Genomic DNA, 20497 nt, shown 5'->3' on the forward strand with positions numbered 1-20497 from the left:
CCCACACCTAATGGGTAAGGTCTGAATTTTTAAAAATAGCTCTTATTTAAAAAAAAATTTTTTTTTATTTACTTGACTGCACTCGGTCTTTGTTGAAGCATTCAGGATTTTTTTTTTTTTTTTTGGTGGCATGCAGGATCTTTAGGTGTGGCCTGGGGACTCTTAGTTGCAGCATGTGGGATCAAGTTCCCTGATCAAGGATAGAACCTGAGTTCCATGTACTAGGCTTGCAGTTTTAGCCACTGCACCACCAGGGAAGTCCCAAGACCATAATTCTTTACCTTGGCATACAAGGCCATTTGCAACTTGAACTAAACGGATTTTCTTCAGCCTCTTATCACTTTCAACTCTCCAACACTATTGCCCCAAAATGCCTTTCCTTTCCTTCACACCTTCATCACACCCTTCCCTCTTCTACCTTCAAGGCTGAGCTAAAATGTCACCTCTTTAGTGAAGCCTACCCAATTCCCCCAATGGTTTCTTACTTAACATTCCATTATACTTATCACTTAATCTTTAACAGAGAACTTATCCCAGACATACTCTTTCTTCTATTTCAAACATTTTTTGATCTGCTCCATTGCTGTTGCTTATAGAGTAGTTATGACAATAATACATTTGAAATGTACTTTGTAAAACTATAAGGTGTAACACACCATCACTATCCTGGTCTGGAAGGGAAACGGCAGGACTGAAGCAGAAGAGTGATGTTGCTGCTTTCCTTTTACTGGTTCGAAATCTGAACTGGTTTTTGACCTACTGTAGCCACTTTATATGGAAAATAACCAGCTTGTATAATGGCTTAAAAAAGTAATGAGTAGCCCTCGAGCAACCCAACCAAGTAAGCACCACACATAAGGAGAATCCACAAGATGTGTTGCAGTTAAGAGTTATCTATAAAAAGTTTTACTTTTTCCTGTAATTTTAATACATCTAAAGTCTTAGATGAACAGTGCGTTGATCCTATTAGGAACAAAATATGGCACGGATTCCAAAAACATAAACATATCTTTGTTTTTCTTTGCATTTAGGCTTTGTAGTCACTAGGTAATGATTATCACTTTGCCAACAAATACTAGAGAAAGAGAGATATGAGAAACATCTTTTATTTTTTTTCTAAAGAGGTGAAAATAAGTAAGATTTCTTATATTTCTCACTCATAAGATTTTCAAACTCTTAAAAATGCAATTTCCTCTTTTCAAAGCACATGCCATCTTAAAAAAAAAAATCTTAGCAATGTACATTTGCACTCAAAGAAAAACATGCAGCGCCATTGTCCTCTGACAAAATTCTGCATAACACCTCACTCGACTTTCTGCAAACATGTCCCCTCTTTACCAGTTAGGGACTCCAAACCACAAACATTCAGTGCAATATTTATTGTTTCTTATTTCCGTAGGAAACACAGGACCAATGATGTCTTCTGACTACAACTGTTTCTGGATGGCTGAGCAACAGTCTCCCTCTGCTTTTTTTTAAAGTACTCTCTTTAACTTGCTGATGTAAGGTACAGCTAGAATTCAGCAAAACTTGAGGAGCCAAGTGGAAGATGGAGGAGAAATACTTAAGGTGTACCCTGTGCCATAAACTTAGGAAAAAAATTTACACAGAAAAAAAAAACCTCAGATTTATCAATGCATCCTTTTAAAAAGTGTTTTTTTTTTTTTTTAAATTTCTGAAAGCAGCTTAATGTGAATCAAAAGCAGTTCCTGAGTAACTGCAGTAAACAGTGTCTTTTTTTTTTTTTTTTAACAGTGTCTTTTTAAAATATATATATATATATTTGCAACTTAGCTCATTTTGGTTCTGCCTTAATTTACTTCCCCAGCTTTTAGTTTAATCACAGTTCCTTTCCTTTCAGTTCTCAATGTGCAAGTACAACAGCGTCAGCTCCAAGAGTCGCGTGCTGCAGATGTTTCTCGTCCCTTCTGTGTGATCACCTGCGTGTCGGTCAGGCCAGGTTTCCAGAGTTATGCAGGCCACAGTTCTCTCAGCCTCACAAAACCTGTGAGGGCTGCAGACACTTCACGTTTTCTTCATCAGACGCCGTGACTGCCACGTGTGGAGCTTGTTGTAGGCTGTCTGGAGCATCTCCTCTATGTGACTAACCAACTGAAAAACAAACACAAGACCCTTAAGCAACAACGGGCTAATGGCTGCCGAGGTCGATGCTTCTGATTCAGATCTGGTACATATTTCAGAGCGCAGTTGCAAAGCTTTATTTCCCCAATGAGGCAACATGCAGGCCCTCTGTGAAGGTATTCTCAGATACATTTTGCATAGAAAGGTAAGAGGGATGGGGGTGGTGTACAGCAGGTCTGGAAGCTCACCTGCCCTGCTCAGGTTTATGTCTGCCCTGTCTTTAACCAGCCACAGAACCACAGGAAAGCCTGCGTTACAGGCCTTGGTTTCTTCTGTCAAATCAGACAGGTGAACTAAACTGGTGATTTTGAGATTTAAACACTAGACTTCTAAGTAAGATCCCGAGGGTGGCATCAACACTGTCTGAGAGAAAATATAAAAAATGCCCGACTCCCCTGAAGATTCTAAGGCAGCAGGTCTGAGATGATACCCAGGAAATCTTGTTGATTTTCAAAAGCTTCTGAGCTTAATTCTGCCGAACAGCTAAGCTTCAGAGGCACTTTTCTATGTTCTCTAGGTCTTTTCCAGCTCTTAATACTTCAGGATTTCCACATAATTCAGTAGATTATAGAAAAATGTAATTGGTCTTAAAGCTCCACACAAGTACTATGAAACCCCTTAGGTCAGGACTATGTATCTTGAGTAGAAAAAATTTTTTGCCCTCATCATAGACATAACTAGAAGTCATCAGGACCACACTTATCTAAGCTGATAAAGACTCCTGAGGCAGAATGTCCTTGGATTATCTGTTTCCTTGGAAGTGGACAGTGTAATTTACATGGTTGGAAGTAAAATTTTTGTAAAGTCTCCAAGTCAACTTTGGCAGTATGAAGACAGAGAACAGGAAGGCTTAAATCCTTACAGCATGCCAACAATTTGGATTGAATCTGAGGCAGAGTTAAAAACAAACAAAACAAACCCTTATTTACCACACTTGTTATCACTAAGTGTGTTTGTGTAGGGGAGTGTTGTTATTTACTTCTGTCTGTAAACTACATAAAACTCATTTATTCTGCTTGACAGGCCACAATGTTTCCATAGTACCAGTTAGAAGAGATGATCACCACAGCCTTGTATAAGGCTGCTCAGGGCCTCAGAATTCTTTTTACCAGAATGCTTTTTACAGTGCTTCAGGCAGTTACAATCAAATGAGAAGGCACATGAACTGAAACCTGAGATTCCTGCTCTGCTGTGGGAAGATACTTCAAGCTTCTTTTCTGATTATAAATAATATTATGTTTTGAGGAAAAAAAAACACCCAATGTTTAGGGAATAAAAACTTACTAAAAATATTACTAATGAAGATTTTTCAGCTTTCAACTGTGAAACTTCCTGTTTTGATAACCCTACTTACACACTGAACAAAAATAGTTCTATATGCTATTTTTTTCCTAGTCATCTCTGGGAAGACTTGCATTACACACAGAGAAACAATCTTGTGTGATTGCTCTGTGTGTGTGGTTGCTCTAGCCTCGCATTAAAAACACTAAAAATCCTGGGCGCAGGGTGACACTTCTCACTCCTCACCCCACTGCTGCCCTGCCGTCAACCAGGGAAGCTGAAGGCAGGCCATAACCCAGGAATTTTCTAGCTCACTTTCACAGAATGGTAATTCTGCCTTTCTTTGCACTGCTAGAATGTAACTTGATACTCAGGTTTTCAAAATAAACATTTTAAGGAACATATAGATAGGTTGTAAATCTATAAAGAAAAGCATGAAGATGTTATTACAAATGCTGGGTTAGTCATGGCCTTGAGAGAGTGTGAAGGCGGTGTGGGCAACCGGAGAGGGGCGCCCAAGGTATGGTGCTATTTCTTACCACGCTTGGCGAGCACACAGACACCTGCTTTACCGCTTAAAAAAGCAACTTGTTTTACACACGTATGAATGTATGATACATTTTACAATTAAAAAACAGGATTCCCAGTGACATAAAAAACAACATATATACTCAATTACAGGAAAATAGTTAATTTCATCATTTTACTACAGAGAAAAATCAGGCCAAAATTAGATTCTTGCCTTACATTTGTGCTTAAATACTGTCTCCTAATTTTTTCTTGGAATGGGCAGAGCTTTGTAACTTGGAATCGTTCCAAATTACTTTTCATTTTCACTACCTAAAAAAGATGACAGAAATAATGAATTAGACTCTCAAGAACCTATAGAGATCAAGGGAAAAATATACACAAGGTTACTTTCTTTAAGATTTACTGGCTCCACCAGGCAAAGAAGCATATATTTAGATTTTTTGGGTTCGTAATTCCTATCCTTCCTGATATTTTTGTGCATGTGTATAAATGTGTATGTGGGAAACATACAGTATATACTGTTATAGAATTCCACTTGGTTTAATGTGAACATCTTTAAGTCATTAAGTATTAGGTCATCATTTAAAATCAATGTATCTTTAACTAATCCCCTTCTGATAGATCTCAGACCATTTCTCACACAAACAGTGGTAGAGAAACATCTCTATGGCTCAATATGTGCATATATTCATTCTTAATTATTATTTTCTTATATATCCAAATGCTGAATTTCTGGGTCAAAGCATTTTTTAAAAAGGTAGTACTAGCAGTAGAAGAAAGGACTCTCAGCAACCTGGCCAATACCCATTATTTCAAATTTTTTATTCTTTAGCAAATTATAGATGAAAATGCACTTTTTCTGTAGCTTTAAAGATAATCCAGGCAATGAAACCACACTACCTGCACTGGAAGTGTGAACTCTTAACCACTGGACCACCAGGAGAGTCCCTAAAGACTGTCTGTCAGATGATTTATATAGTAAAGTTATTACTATTTTTTTTAAATTGAAGTATAGTTGACTTAACGATGTTGTGTTAGTTTCCAGTGTACAGAAAAATGACAGTTAAGTTTTAAGATGTACAATTAATAGTTATGGAACTGGTCTGGATCTCAAGTTTCTTTACAAAATGGGTATCAATACCTACTCCCTGAGGAAGCTGTGAGGCTTAAGTGAAACAATACAGGCAAAGTAGCATTTGGCACATAGTAAACGTTCAGTACAGTTTTCCAACTTCAAGATAACACCTCACTAATTCACATTATCACAACAGCTGGCTGTGTTTGGGATCAGTTCTAACCTTTTCTTCTAGGAATGGCGTATTAACAGGAAAACAGGACCAGAAGTGCCGTAGAAGTTCCCCAACAGCCACATATAGGTGTTTCAATTCAGACTGAATATCATTTGGCACCATCTCTGCAAAAGAAAAAGAGGTTCACAGAATAAAAGCTATTTTCCCACGTCTCTGAGAGAATGAGAATTTATAGTCACAGTATAAATGTGAATGTGCACTCTGCCAATGTTAAACCTGGATGTGCTATTCTAAGTTAGTGATTTTGTGGCTGACACTAAATTCCCTTGGGGTTTCAGAGGACTTTTCAGGTTTTGCTTTAAGAGGTAGGAGAGGAGAAAAAACCTTTTAGTATGACATAGCAATGTGCCACTGTTTGTAATATTAAAACAGTACTGAAACGTTACGCTCTTGTCTAGGTATGCTTCAGGATCTGGATGCATAAAAACAAAACACAGATCCCGGAAATGTTCCAAAGGAAAACCAATACAACTTCAGCGCTCTTCTCAAATTGCTCTTCAGAGCTGCTTTAGGTAAGGGTCAGCAAGAGGAGGCCCAGCACGTACGGTTTATGGCTTGCTGTGTCCCTCCCTGCATCAGTGCTCCTCCAGGGGACAGGGCTGTGATGGTGCTACTGGCAGCAGTACTGGAGAGAACCTGAAAGCAACGAGGAAAGCATTGCAGTTTAGCAGCAGCTGTGCATCAACACCCAAGCCACAGCAACCAGAGCGGGCTACCTCCCAGAAGGCTGCTGGAACACCTGCTCACCTTCCAGGGACACCAGGCAAATCCACAGCTACCTCTAAATACACACCTTTTGTCTGGTCAGGCTTCCCCACCTCTGAAGAGTACAGCTGACCGATAATACTGTGCTACTTCAGGCGTGCAGCAAGCCGACTCAGGTCTGCGTGTGACCACGTTCTCTCTCCACTCTCTGGTGGTGTGCACCTGCTGGCCCCACACCCCCAGGGTGCTCCTGCCTCCCCCACGCTACCCCCACTTCCCCTCTGGTAACCAGAGGTCTGTTTTCTATGTCTGAGTCTGTTTCTGTTTTGTAAATAAGTTCATTTGTACTATTTTTTAGAGTCCACATATAAGTGATATAGCCAAGCTCTTTCTTAAGTACCAACTTCTTAGCACTGAAGGTAAAACTTGAGTTTAAGGAAAGAAAAAAACGTCAAAAAAAACAAATGATAAACCCTGGCTGGCAGTTGATGTAAGAAAATCCAGCAAAGTAGAAATATATCATTTGTCATTTTTCAAGGAAGTGGATACACATTGCCAAAAGGGGGGAAAAAACCTACATTCCCCACGGTATCCACAGGAACATTCAGGGCCATAACTGATGTTTCTCTTCAATGAGTGTCTAACAAGTACCAAGGCCCAGCCGCAGCGAGAACAAATCACTCGCTGAACAGCTCACACACAGGGCAAGTGTGTTTTACAAGCAGAAATCCAGGCATGTATGGGCTGGATGAAAAAACAAAACAAAACACTTAACTCGGTGTAAAGAGCACATTACATGTCAACTCTGAGTCAAGGAGACATGAAAGTTCACTTGATTCCTATTTCCTTCTGTCAGAAAGTGCTATAATGCACTGTAACCAGAAGTTTCAGGGACTGCTAAACTTGCTGACTAGTCACTGGCTACCCTCAGGTATACATACCCAATGGCAGATAATCTCTTCACGTGTCTCAGATAATCAAATCACTTTTTGGAGGGAAAAATCTAAACTAACCACAGCTTAAAAAAGTTAGTGTTGACTATATACAATAAAAAGAACTTGTACAAAATAAGTGCTTTTCCAAATTTGAACTAACTAAATAAATAAATGTAAAAAAAAAAAAAAAGTTAGGTGGAACTACTTTGGCCCAAGGGCCAAATGCTGGACAATTATAGTCTAGAAGGAAAGATGTAGTCAAACAATCCCATATTTGTTATGTGAGCATAAGTATGTACAACACATATTTCTTTGCTTTGTCCACTAATGGGACAAGGAGACCAGTAGCAAATGACATCCCACCCTAGTACTCAGATCTTTGTTTCTAAACCTACTCAGCACTTGACAAGCAGGGACAGAGTAAGATGAATCTGGAGTATCTCATTGTGCCATAAACTAAAGAGGCGCCCAAAACTGATGACGATACTGTCAGAAAGATACAGAAGCCAGTAAAAAGGGCGTGAAAAGTGTCTAACTACAAAGGCGCAAGGGTACCTTTTCAGGGGTGACAAAATTTGCTTTTTATCTTGATTGTGTTGGTAATTACATGACTGTATATACACACTGAATTCAAAAGAATATACTGAAAAGGTAAATTTTACTGTAAGATATTTCAGTTAAAAAAAAAGGACAGCAACAATTTATAACCCACAAAATATAAGAATCCACGCTTATAAAGAAACGTAAATAAATATGAATGAGTCAGGGAGGTTCAGAAGGTCAACTGATGGGAGGATAGGATTAGAAAATCAGCATTTACCTATCACTATGGTAATAACTGTTTTCACCAAGAATCATCAACAGATTCTAAAACATTAGTGGGTAAAAGTTTGAGGGGAAACAAAACAGTTACACAGTATCTCCCCACAAGATACTTACTAATTATGAAGGGGAAAATAGGTAAGTTTTCCACAGAGAAATCAGACAGATAGTGCCTTAACCAAGAGATCAAAGTTAACACTGCAAGGCAGGACAAATAAACATGTGCTTCCTCATATGATGCACAAAGGATGACATATTACTTACACATCAACCTGGTGGAATTCTTGCTAAAAATGAAATCGAATCATGAGAAAATGTTAAGAGAAACTGAAGTTGAGGGCATTCTACAAAAAACTGACCTAGTCTTCAAATATCAAGGTCATGAAAGATAAAGACTGAAAAACTACTCCACTGTAAAGGAAACTAAAAAGACCTAAGAACCAAATGCAATTCATGAACCTGATTTGGATGCTGGACCAAAAAAAAATTTTTTCTTTTTTTTTTTGCTACAGGGACATTAATGGTACAATTGGTGAAATTTTTCCAAGAATATACGTTAGGGACGTCCCTGGTGGTCTAATGGCTAAGACTCCATGCTCCCAATACAGGGGGCCTGGGCGTGATCCCTGGTCAGGGAACTAGATCCCATATGCCACAACTAAGATCCTGAGTGCCTCAACTAAGACCATGTGTGTTAGTTGCTCAGTCACGTCTGATTCTTTGTGATCCTAGCACTGTAGCCTGCCAGGATCCTCTCTGTCCATGGAATTCTACTGGCAAGAATACTGGAATGAGTTGCCATTTCCTTCTCCAAAGACCATGTACAGCCAAATTAAAAAAAAAATTTTTTTTTTTAAAGAATACAGATTAGATAATAAGACTTAAACAATGTTAACTTATTGTTTCTTTAACTGTACTGTGTTATTTAGATGTAAAGGGATCTGGGGCTCCTAGGTGGCGCTAGTGGTAAACAACTCACCTGCCAATGTAGGAGACTAAGAACTAGGGTTCAATCCCTGGATCAGGAAGATGTCCTGGAGGGCGTGCATGGCAAGCCACTCCAGGATCCTTGCCTGGAGAATCCCATGGACAGAAGAGCCTACTGGGCCACAGTCCATAGGGTTGCAAAGAGTTGGACATGACTGAAGCAACTCAGCATGCTCACAAAGGGATCTACCTGCAAAATGGGTCAAGAAACTTTAGCAACTTTTTGTAAATCGAAGATTATTTCAAGGTTAAAGGTTAAAAAGTCAGTCCCCATATGTGATAGGCACTACAGGTTTCAACCTGATAAGCAATTCAGGTTTCAACTCAGTGTCTGAATGCTTATGAAAACAGAGAAAAGGGAAAAAATAACTCGTTACTGGGCATGCTGAGGACTGCTTTACAGAGGCAACGGAATTTGAATTATTTTGAATTATTACTATTTGTTCCTTGACACAGAAACAGGCAAAGGACACTCTTAAGAAAGAAAGCATGAGAAAAAGCACGGGAAGCATGTAGATGATACAATTAAAAACTTTTGGGTAGTTTATAGTGTGTTAGGCTGGAGTAGAGGACTCTTTTGAAGTTATGTGGGGAAGGAAATGGTGGAGATATGGCTGGAGTTGGGACTAGAGATGTGGGTTAGGGTCAGATTGTAGGGTTTGGCGAGTAAGACAAAGAACATCCAGACAGTTACTATGAGAAGAAAGGGTTTTAAGTTGCAGAGTGATGTGGTTGGAATCATGCTTTTATTAAATAACTTGCAGTGGCCGTGCTGAAAACCTGTCCCATTTACCTAAGTCAAGGTGATGGAGTCAAGAATTACTGAACTGACAGAAGAACTTGCTGATCAACTGAAGTATGTCTAAGGGCAGGAAAAAACAAAGAATATCTACAGAATGATGTCCAGAAATTTTTTGGAAATCTGGGAGATTTTTCCAATAAAACTGTATATATGGAAGAAAAGAAATTAGCAACCACAAAACTCATTATCTTATTTTCATTATCATCTGAACTTCAGGTATGCCAAATACTTCTCTTTACCTGACTTTTTCAATTTATTAAGCAGAAATAAGTCTTTATCCCAAGTAAAGTATCAGTTTTATAAATATGAATGTGCTCATAAACTGAGGAAGTAACTGGGAATTCTGTTTTTCAAACTGTACAAGTCACCTACCTGAGTTAATCTGGGTGTATAAGCTTCCATTTCTTCTCTAATACTTTGAAAAGAATTAATAATGTCCTGACTTGTTGCATACTGCAGCGACTGGATTGGAGTTGGACCATGATAATACCTGAAGATTAGCCAAGAAATTACTAATCACACAGAATAAGGGTGCTCAATATTTGTCTTTCAAATATTTTAGCAGTCTCCATACAACATTCCCCCCAAGTAAAGAGTTAAAGATATTTCAATTAAATAACTTAATTCCAATAAGGGTAATAGGAAGAGAACAGTAGATAGCTAAAATTTATTTTCTTTGCTTCAATCATTTAGGATCTTTTCCTGAGATGTACAAAGTAACTTTTTAAAGAAATACAATAATATGTTTCATGGTAACAAACTGATAAAAACTTCAATACTACACTTGCAGAATAAATTCTGTACCAACGTGTGATATAAAACTATTTTGCTTCAAATGAATTTAATAGTCACCAAACTTACCTATCTGACTTCTTGAGGTTTAGTGCAATTGTTTCTATGGAATTATTTTTTCCCAAGTCTTCATATTCAATGGATTCTTGTAACTTCGCCTATAATTATCAACATAACACTTTTTATTGCTGCACTTCCTACATGTGTCCCCTCTACACATAGCTGAACCTATTTTTTCACTAACCACTTAATAGAATAACTGTTTTCCTATACTCTGACCATACTATGCATCATTAAACCTTTAATATTTGAAAATCTGATAGATGAAAATGTTTATTTTACTTGAACTAAATTAAAAAAATTAATTTTATTACATGTGTTGCAAATACTTTTTGCCCCCACTTTGGTGTTTCTCAGTTTTAATTATTCCCTTTATGCCTATTCTTCTGTGCATTTTTCTTTTTTTTGCTTAAACTTTGATCCAACAGAATTTATTGTAAAATAAGGAGTAAGGTAGGGAGTCAGTTTTAGTATTATTAATCAGTCCCCCAACACCATTTGTAGAATAACATCTTTCCCCACTGATTCTGAAATGCCATGTTTATCCCATATGCATTTAATCCCTCCATGTACTTGGGTTTATGTCTGCATTCTTTATTTTGGTTTTACTAATGTGCTTTCTCCTGGACTGTATAGGAACAAATCTGACCTTAGCATGCTATTCAGAGTAATGTATCAATCAGTCCCACCTCACCTAGACTCAGCCTGTTTTTACTACTTTCTCATCTCTATACCCTTGAGTCAACTTCAAGGCATACTGATGTCTTTCACTACCATTCCCATATGTCAAGTTCATTTCTATGCCTGCTGCTGCCTGATTTAAGTCATGTCCTGACCCAACCTCTTATATAAATCCAAATCCTAAATCTCTGCCAAGGCCTGGTCATCCACCTAACTTTCACACTTAACTGAAAGCTCCATGAATATGAGGACTCTGTCTATTACTATTCCAGGATCTCTCATTCTATAAATCCCTTGTGGAACTCACAGCAGACAACTACTGACATGAAAGAACATCCTGAGTCAGTTTATCATTGAATATTGTGAAAATTCAGTGATTTTTGTCAATTTCATCACTACCAAGAATCAAGGGTACTCAGTGCAATATTGAAAAGAATCACTTCCTAGATTTCTTTTTAGCATCTCTAGCTTATATTTTAGCTTCACTTTGCTTATTTCAGAGAAGAGATTTTTTACTCTGTTAATTTTAAAGGTGTATATCCCTGTAGAAACATATTAGGTGACTGAAATACATAAAGGACCTATAATCTCTTAAAGTTCATAAACTTAATTGTATCATATTAGTTTGTTCTGCAAACTTTATCTACTTACTCACTCTCTGGTTCCTACTGTAAACAATTACTATACTTTAAATTCTGTTTTACAATTATTCATTTTGTCTTACCTATAGACACTAAATTCTTTGAGAAGAAAAACCCAGTCTTACTCATTTTTGTTTCCTGCCACCTAATATGGCATGTAAGGCAACTAAAAAATGGTTTCTTTAATTTTAATGAAGTGAACTATTGTCACGGTATATGTGAACTCACTTTAATTCAACGTATCATTAATCCTTTAAAGTAGTCATTATTTGCTGTATGCATCAATCTCCACTGTAGGGATGTATCATGAATATCATGATGTTTGCTCGTTTCTCAATTATAATACTGTCAGTGTATTTGTATCTAAATCTTTGCACATATCTTTAAAAAAAAAAAAAAAGTCCCAAGTGGAATACTGTCCAGAAGTGAAATTAAGGGTATAAACTTTAAAAATTTAATACACTATATTGCCTGATCGCCCTCTAAGAAAGCCTTATCATAACTTTTAAAATGAGGGAGGAAGTTAAAATTGAGGGATACAGAAGCTTGGCAAAGTTGCAGAGAGAGAAGAAATATACAAGTAGGTAACTGTTCATACTCCCTCACAATCCATCTTCACTATTTAATGAAGGACATTTCCAGTTCTAAAATGCTAGGTGTAACATGAGGGCCAAATCTTATCTTTTAAATCTAATACACAAACCTTTAGTTTTTTCTTTCTGTCATATTGCCTTTGTTGGGTACTTTTCCAGAAAATAAAACTATGTGTTAACATTTATGTGTGTTTATAGGTGAAGGAGATAAATAAAACAATAAAAACAGTTAACAGACTTGAGTCCATGGAAAGTAGGCTGGTAAGCCAAAACCGAGGAAGTATTTTTTAAGTCTAATATTTAACAGCTTGGCCAGAAGAACTAAAGCCCTGTGAACTTATCAAGGGTCAACATAAGGTACTGTCAGTTACATAACATATATCTGGAGAAATCTGAGCCATAAGCATTCCAGACTTTTTACTCATACCCTTTTGATTGCTGGCTGAAAGCAATCTGCATCTCCGGAATTTCCATCAATGCTGCTGGGCTCGCCATTTTGCTCCTTTTGTGCTTCTCTGAAAACAAAGGGAAAAAAAATTAATGTTAAATACCACAGGAAGAACAACAAAACTCCAACTGGCTATCATGGAAAACCCAGTTAGTGCACCTTTGCATGTGTACTTAACTGTTTCCTGAGACCTGCTGCCAGGACCATGGCACTGTGATGGTTAAACCTCTTGATGATGGCAGCATTACTATTCTCTCTGATGGATTTAGAATTAGAAGTAGATGGCACGGAGGAAATACCATAGCCCTGCGAGGAACAATTTAGTAGAGATATTGTTGAGTTGAAAAAATTTTCTGGATATAGGACTTAAAAAATATTTACAGGTAAAAATTTAAAAATAAGTAACATTATACACACACACAAAAATTAAAAATGCTAACAACTGCTTTTAGTATCACAAAATTATCTTAACTGCTAAGTGCTGCATTTTTTTCCGTAAGGAACAATTCTGGACTAGTTAGCAAAAACATTAAAATATTGGTTAGTGGGATGCTGGGCTGTAAGCCATTACATTTAAGTTAAAACTTACAGGTGCTATGAAAGAAGTGGTCAATCCCATTAGAAGTGGGGGGCGGGGAGGGTAGGTTCAAACAAGCTTCATGGAGCATCGTTAAGATGAATAGGTAGGTGTTTGCAAGGCAAATACTGAACAACATTTCAGGAAGAAGCTGCTTAAATAGAAGGTACAGGAGTAATGCAAAACATACTGTGTCATGGGTCTGTATGCAGGTCAGTATACCTTGAATGAAGGCTGGGCCAAGAAACAGCCGCAACTGAGTACGCAGAGGCCAAATTAAGAGCCTGGTAGTAGTTCTGATTTTATTCTAAGTTCAATGAGAAACCCCTGAGAAAGTTTTTACATAGGGGAATATTATGATCTGAGCTATAACTCTTACTGCTAGGGAAGAATAAACTATAGAGAACAAAACCAATATCAATTAGGAGGCTAACGTGTCTGGGCTGCTGGTTTTGAGATGTAGAGCACTTGCTGAGCAACTGAATGCTGGGAGGTCAACAAAGGGCCGGGATCAAGGACACTACTAAGTTTTGGCTTGAACAACCGAGTGCATGCTAATGTTGTTTTTGTTTTTTTTTTAACTGACATAGAGAAGGGCCAGGAAGAAACAGGTTTTTGAGGATGGGAATCAAAGACTCCATTTTGGACATGTTATGCTGAGGGGTGTGTGGAAACAACCTAAATGAAGATACCAAGTAGGGAGTTGGACATATGATTTTGGACTTCTTGGGTTAGACAGACCAGGACTAATTGGGAGTCATCATTACACAATTAGTATTGATATTTTTAGCAATGGAACAGAAAGAATGTAATTACAAGGAGCCCCAAGCCCATATCCTCGGATAGAATTACTAGAGGATGATAGGCAAAGAGGAGGGAAAAATTCAATCAACCAACATTTTTATTAAAAGGCTTGGTTTTATAAATTTTTACATATCCATGCAAGGGAATACAACATGGATAGTTTTAAAAATGTAAATAATAAAAAAAAGTAAATAATAGATCATTGTGTAAGTTTAAGGTTTAAAACGTGTTGGTTTCAGATTGCAAAATGATTACCAGTGTAGCTAATACCTCTATTATGTCACATAATTATCGTTTCTCTTACTAAGAAGTAAGAGCTAGTTTCTGAGCAACCTGAGGTTTCTACTGTCAACCATGCTGTGCGTTGGGTCTACAAAAATGATCTGCTAGCTGTAAGTTTGTATCCTTAAACAACACCTCCCCAAATTTCCTACCACTCCTCAAGGTCAGAGCTATTAACCTCATTTTATAGGAAAACTGATATGAGAAACATTAAAAAAATCTACAGTTTAAAACCAAGTAGTTTGGTTTTAAAGTCAATGTACTTAACAGCTGTGTGGTTTATTTAGCTTCATTTTTTCAGGGTGATTAAAGAGATTATGTTTATAATGTGTTGAGATTCACCAAGGAACTGACTGAGTGCTGAGAATTTTCAAGAAAACAACTGAATTTCATTAGGCAAACAACTCACTGGGGCACCAAGTTAATTTAATAACTTGGACTATAGATGAAATTTTAACATTGGTTTTCTCACCTGGAGCATGCACACACTAAGAGAAAAAAGATAGGAGCACATGTCAATAGAAAAGGAGCCAAAGGAAAGCAAGAAAATAAAAATTAAATGAAAGGAAGGGTACTAAAATTTAAGTGTCCAGAGAGTAACTGAGGAAGGCAAGGTCCTTTCTAGACTAGAGGATAGAGGCAGGGACAGAATTAGCCTTGATCAGAATGGATCACCTACTTCTCTAGCATTGGATGAATTTCTAAGTCTGGAGTCATGATGTTGAGGTAGGTAGCTCATACTTGATGGTTCAGCTATTGAATGGGGCTAATGTGGAGTAAGGGTCATGACTGTGCTCAGCATTTGGTAAATAGTGGGCAACCAACAATGTTTATCATCTTTTCCCTATCTAATATTTTTTCACACTTACTTAGATACAGCATAAAACAGGTGTTAAACCTTTATTAATACCTAGACAATACAGTGGAAGTGAGAAATAAATTTAAGGGACTAGATCTGATAGACAGAATACCTGATGAACTGTGGATGGAGGCTCGTGACATTGTACAGGAGACAGGGATCAAGACCATCCCCATGGAAAAGAAATGCAAAAAAGCAAGATGGCTGCCTGAGGAGGCCTTACAAATAGCTGTGAAAAGAAGAGAAGCGAAAAGCAAAGGAGAAAAAGAAAGATACTTCCATTTGAATGCAGAGTTCCCAAGAATAGCAAGGAGAAATAAGAAAGCCTTCCTCGGTGATCAATGCAAAGAAACAGAGGAAAACAAGAGAATGGGAAAGACTAGAGATCTCGTCAAGATAATTAGAGATACCAAGGGAACATTTCATGCAAAGATGGGTTCGATAAAGGAAAGAAATGGTATGGACCTAACAGAAGCAGAAGATATTAAGAGGTGACCTGTGGTGTTAGAGAAGACTCTTGAGAGTCCCTTGGACTGCAAGGAGATCCAACCAGTCTATCCTAAAGGAGATCAGTCCTGGGTGTTCATTGGAAGGACTGACATTGAAGCTGAAACTCCAATACTTTGGCCACCTCATGCCTAGAGTTGACTCACTGGAAAAGACCCTGATGCTGGGAGGGACTGGAGGCAGGAGGAGAAGGGGACGACAGAGGATGAGATAGCTGGATGGCATCACTGACTCGATGGACATGAGTTTGGGTAAACTCTGGGAGTTGGTGATGCACAAGGAGGCCTGACGTGCTGCGATTCATGGGGTTGCAAAGAGTCAAACACGACTCAGCGACTGAACTGAACTAAACTGAACTGAAACAACTGGTGATAAGGGAGTTAAAAAATTCTTGTAAAAAATGTTCTACCAACTCACAGAGGAATTTCAGTTTTCCCATGCAATCTTAATAATGAATAGTGCTATCAAAATGCACTTTTGATAAACCACTTCAAATAACATTATTCTGTTTTACCTTCTCACAAACAGAACACCTATACTTCAGGCAATTTAAAATACAAATGTTGAAGACTGGGAAAAGACTATTTTCTCCTGTAAATCCTTTTACTACTACTTACCTCATCTAATGGTTTATCTTCCAAAGCTGTTAAGTCAAGTAGCGGGTTTTTCACTCCTAATGAAACCATTGTTTTTAACCCTAGAGAATCAATGAAATAAAAAGTTGATTAAGTTTTACCTTTCCCAGAAAGCAAAATAATCACTAATGGCACTGATGACTATAGAGCAGCAGATTAAATGCTAGAGTGTGTCAGGGATAAGCAATTACCTTTTTCATCTATTTTGGCACATTCTGCAAAGAGGTCCTTTGACCCTGTATTCAGCCGGTCCCTGTGGAAATAATGGGACTGAAAGAAACGTGTCCAGAATTCCTTTTCTGTCATGTTGTGGGGAACATTTTCTGCATATTTCATTTTTACTGTGAATAAAAACCACAATAGTTACATAGTGAATTTCCAATTCTTAAAACCTCTCAAATTAGTTTAAAAACAGTCCAAGAGCAAAACCAAATTATAAAAGTATTCAACTTTACAAACAATATATAATAATTTAACTGTAACATCACTTGAGAGATTACATTAGACATTACCTTTATGAATCTTAAATTAGAAACAAAACTTTATTTTGCACCAAGAAAATTAATAAGCTTCAAGTTTCAGTTTTACTGGGAACATCAAGATTAAGAGGAAGACCTGAGTTTGCCTGTTTGATCATTTATATATGGACACTTTTAGTCCAAAGCACCATATTGGGTGCTGGGGAAATAAACAAAGATCTCCATAACCTAATGGACTATCAGTTCAGCACTCCAGAAGCCTGTGTTGTCTAATAATCAAAGAGATTAAGTTAAGAGGTTAAGGTCTCTGAAGCTGGAAAGCATGAGTTTAAAATTCTAGGTCCACCAATTATTATCCAATGTGATGCTGGACAAATTACTTAATCTTTCTTTATCTTGGTTTCCTCATCTGTAACATGGGGTAATGATAACCTAATTCATAGGTACTATTTGTGACAATTAAATGTTAACACACATAAAGGCCTCAGAATGGTGTCTGACAAAGAGTAAACACTACATAAATATTATCAGAAAAATAGAAAATAACTACATTATAATGTGGTAAGACACACAGCCCTGTAGATGGAATGGGGAGGGGGAGTACATCTGTCTAAGGAAGTCAGATTTTACAGAAGTGGCAATGAAGTGATGCTTGAGGTGAATCCTAGGAGATTAAGTCCTGAGGAGTAAAGGGGCAGAAGCTGAGGAAGCCGGGAGAGAGAACAGAACGGTTTGAGAGCTTTGTGTGGTTAGAATAAGACTGGAGTAACTGCTCTCAACCTCGGCTGCACTTGCACTAGAGCTAGGATCAAACCATTTATACTTTATTTTTTTTAACAACTGATCATCGATTTATTAAAAAGGTTGATTTAGGCATCGCCAATGGTGACTTCCACCTCGACTCCTGGCTCAATACTGATGGAAGTGATCTGCTTGACAATTTCAGAAGGGCTGTGCAGGTCAATGAGTTGCTTGTGGATCCTCATTTGGAATCGATCCCAAGTCTTAGAACCTTCACCACAAGGAGTTTTCCTTGTAGTTATTCTCAGAGTCTTGGTAGGCATCCGAACTGACCCTTTCAACTTTGAGATTCTTTTCCTTCGCGCCTCTGATCAGGTCAGCACACACCTCCAGAGACTTCACGTTGCGGCCGGTGAGGGTGATCCTAATCCGGTGAATGGCCACCTCTGGCTCCATGGGAGTCTTGCCGGTGTCTTTAAAGGCCATGGCTGCGGCGCGGCTTCCTGACCGACTTGTTCCTCGGCGAGAGCAAACAGCGGTGAGTCAGGAACAAGAGCGAGTGGCAATGAGCTCCGCTGCAGCGGCGACCACGTCTTCCTCAAAGACACTTATACTTTAGATGATTTCTCCAAGGGAAATGATTTGTGGGTCAGAAAAGTCATTCTGCAGGCAGCATGAAGGATGATCTGAGTCAGTGCTGTAGACACTGACTTACTGATGCCTCTGGAGTATGTCAGCCTACTCAGGTTATGTTAAAGGGTAAATAAAGTTTAAGAACCACCAGTGGAAGGAATGAGAAAGTCGTCATTCCCATGGATGATGTCAGTACACTACATGCTAAGCTCTTAATATCCACCGTGTCAGGCACTGGATAAAGCACTTTACATATTTTATTGCACTTTATCAGGAATAAAGGTAAGCTTTTTGTTTTTCAGATATTTCACTGAATTCATTCAAACAAATATTTTAACTATCTGAAAAAACTGATTCTTCTTACCTGCTGGATAGGTTCTAAAAATGGACTCAATGATATCAGATGTTAAATTGTATCTCAAACCATTACATCCATCTGTCTGGGGTCGGACATCAGCCTAAAATAAAGACATTTGTTAAAGAGTATTGGGCCAAGATGTCTAAGAACCCAATGGACACAGGAGAAAGGATGAAAAACAGACTCTCTGAATGAAATACAGAGACAAATCCTTTGCCTTTACTTTTGGTACAGAGATGGGTCAAATAAATCTGACCTGCTTCACATAACTTTAGTGATCAGTAAAATCTGTGTTTCTGAAAACACAACATGGTCAAACAGACACATTTAAATGTGGTCAAAGGCAGATACCTAGTGGAAATTTAACATAAAGCTTACAGTTACCAAATATTTGACTATTTGGTTACAACATATTATCTGATTTTTTTTTTAAGAAAGGCCTTATTAATTCAATTCACTGCTAAGCACTCAGAAAGATGCCAAACATGTAACTGGTAGTGAAATTTTTGTTAAGTGTATAAATAATGCTTTGGTTTTACCAAAGTATAGACTGAAACTCACTTTCTAATTCCAAACATACAGTATTCTCAACTTTCCTTTCAAGATACATTTTACAAATCTTCTTTATTTAATTAAAAAAAATTTTTTTTTAAAACTTTTTGATAATGCGACATGGCATGTGAGGTCTTACCTCCCAGACCAGGAGCTGAACCAGTGTCCCCTGCAATGTAAGTGCAGAGTCATAACCACTGGGCTGCCGGAGAAGTTCCCAATTTTTCTTTTTTGTAACACGATGGTCATTTTACATTTAAACTTGCATTATAGGTAAAATATTGAAATCATTAAAAAAGGAAAAAAAGATATCTGAAAGCCCTTACTTTAAAAGTATTAGGAGAAATAAGCATTAGTCCAATTGCTAGAAGATTCATTTTCAAAAGTCCATTTTAGAAGAGTATCACGGCTACTGAAATATCTGTTAATTTACCTTAAGGAAATACTAAATTTTACAGAAAAAATGGCATCATTAGCACATATACCAGGGTTTTTTTTTCCTCTTTAGAAATCTAGAAGGGTCACATACCAGAAATGCTGCAGAAATGCCAACATCCTGCTTATGATTAGACGTGGAAGAACTCTCTGCTGCGTTCACATTTAAACGATTGGCCCAGAATTCCTCAGCACTGATGACTTGACTCACAACAAGGTCTTTATAAAGCTGAAACAAAACAGGATCTTCTTGCAGCATTCTGGTGATAGAATATACCAACATATTGAACTTTTAGAATAAAACACCATTTAGGTAGCATTCTAAAAAGACCTTAGCTACACAAAACACCCAATTTTCATTTTGTGATGATTGAGCAGCAGAGGTCATTTACTTCGTTAGTAATTAAAAGCAAAAAAACATTTTTGGAGGAAAAAATCCAGGGCAGATAAATGGAAGACAGTTGAAGAAGCAAAGGCTAAAGTCTTTGAGGGCTTGGATTCGGTCCTACTCATCCCTATATTCCAGAGACACAAAGGCTGTATTTGTACTGTACTGTGGTTTCTTTCACGAAAAGCTGAATGGGGAAGAGGGATTTTCTACCAACTAAGTTTTTCATGGTGATAAACACTCGGAGCTATAAGCATAGAAAGATAATTCATCTTGTCAGAAATTCTCATTATTTTAAATTTATTTATTTATTTCACCATGCCACGCCACATGAAGGATCTTAGTTCCTGAGCAGGGATTGCACCTATGCCCCAGCCATGGAAGCATAGATTCTTAACCATTGGACTGCCAGGAAGTCCCAGAAATTCTTGTTTTTTTAGATGTTTTCTAAACATCTTAGTATGATTTTTTCAGGTTTCTCATTCACAAACACACTTCTTAGTATCTTCTCTGTGAC

General features: G+C 37.7%; 1 protein-coding gene and 1 pseudogene across 1 annotated transcript in view; both read right to left on the reverse strand.

The window, feature by feature from the left end:
- Positions 1-1089: 1089 nt before the first annotated feature.
- The window catches only part of GTF2H1 (general transcription factor IIH subunit 1), a 31675-nt gene continuing 12267 nt past the window's right edge, over positions 1090-20497 (reverse strand). Inside the window, exons 4-15 of the mRNA XM_065937280.1 lie at positions 19687-19852; positions 18612-18705; positions 16586-16735; positions 16377-16456; positions 12909-13036; positions 12710-12797; positions 10377-10465; positions 9888-10005; positions 5810-5900; positions 5253-5368; positions 4171-4263; positions 1090-2112 (exon numbers count right to left, since the gene is read on the reverse strand). Of these exons, the coding sequence (XP_065793352.1) occupies positions 2026-2112; positions 4171-4263; positions 5253-5368; positions 5810-5900; positions 9888-10005; positions 10377-10465; positions 12710-12797; positions 12909-13036; positions 16377-16456; positions 16586-16735; positions 18612-18705; positions 19687-19852 (1300 nt within the window). The 3' untranslated portion in view covers positions 1090-2025. The remainder of the gene's footprint in view (positions 2113-4170; positions 4264-5252; positions 5369-5809; positions 5901-9887; positions 10006-10376; positions 10466-12709; positions 12798-12908; positions 13037-16376; positions 16457-16585; positions 16736-18611; positions 18706-19686; positions 19853-20497) is intronic.
- LOC136169502 (small ribosomal subunit protein uS10-like) lies at positions 17684-18602 on the reverse strand (annotated as a pseudogene).

Source organism: Muntiacus reevesi, chromosome 5 (genome assembly GCF_963930625.1).
Source record: "Muntiacus reevesi chromosome 5, mMunRee1.1, whole genome shotgun sequence".
In the NCBI taxonomy this organism is placed as follows: Eukaryota; Metazoa; Chordata; class Mammalia; order Artiodactyla; family Cervidae; genus Muntiacus; species Muntiacus reevesi.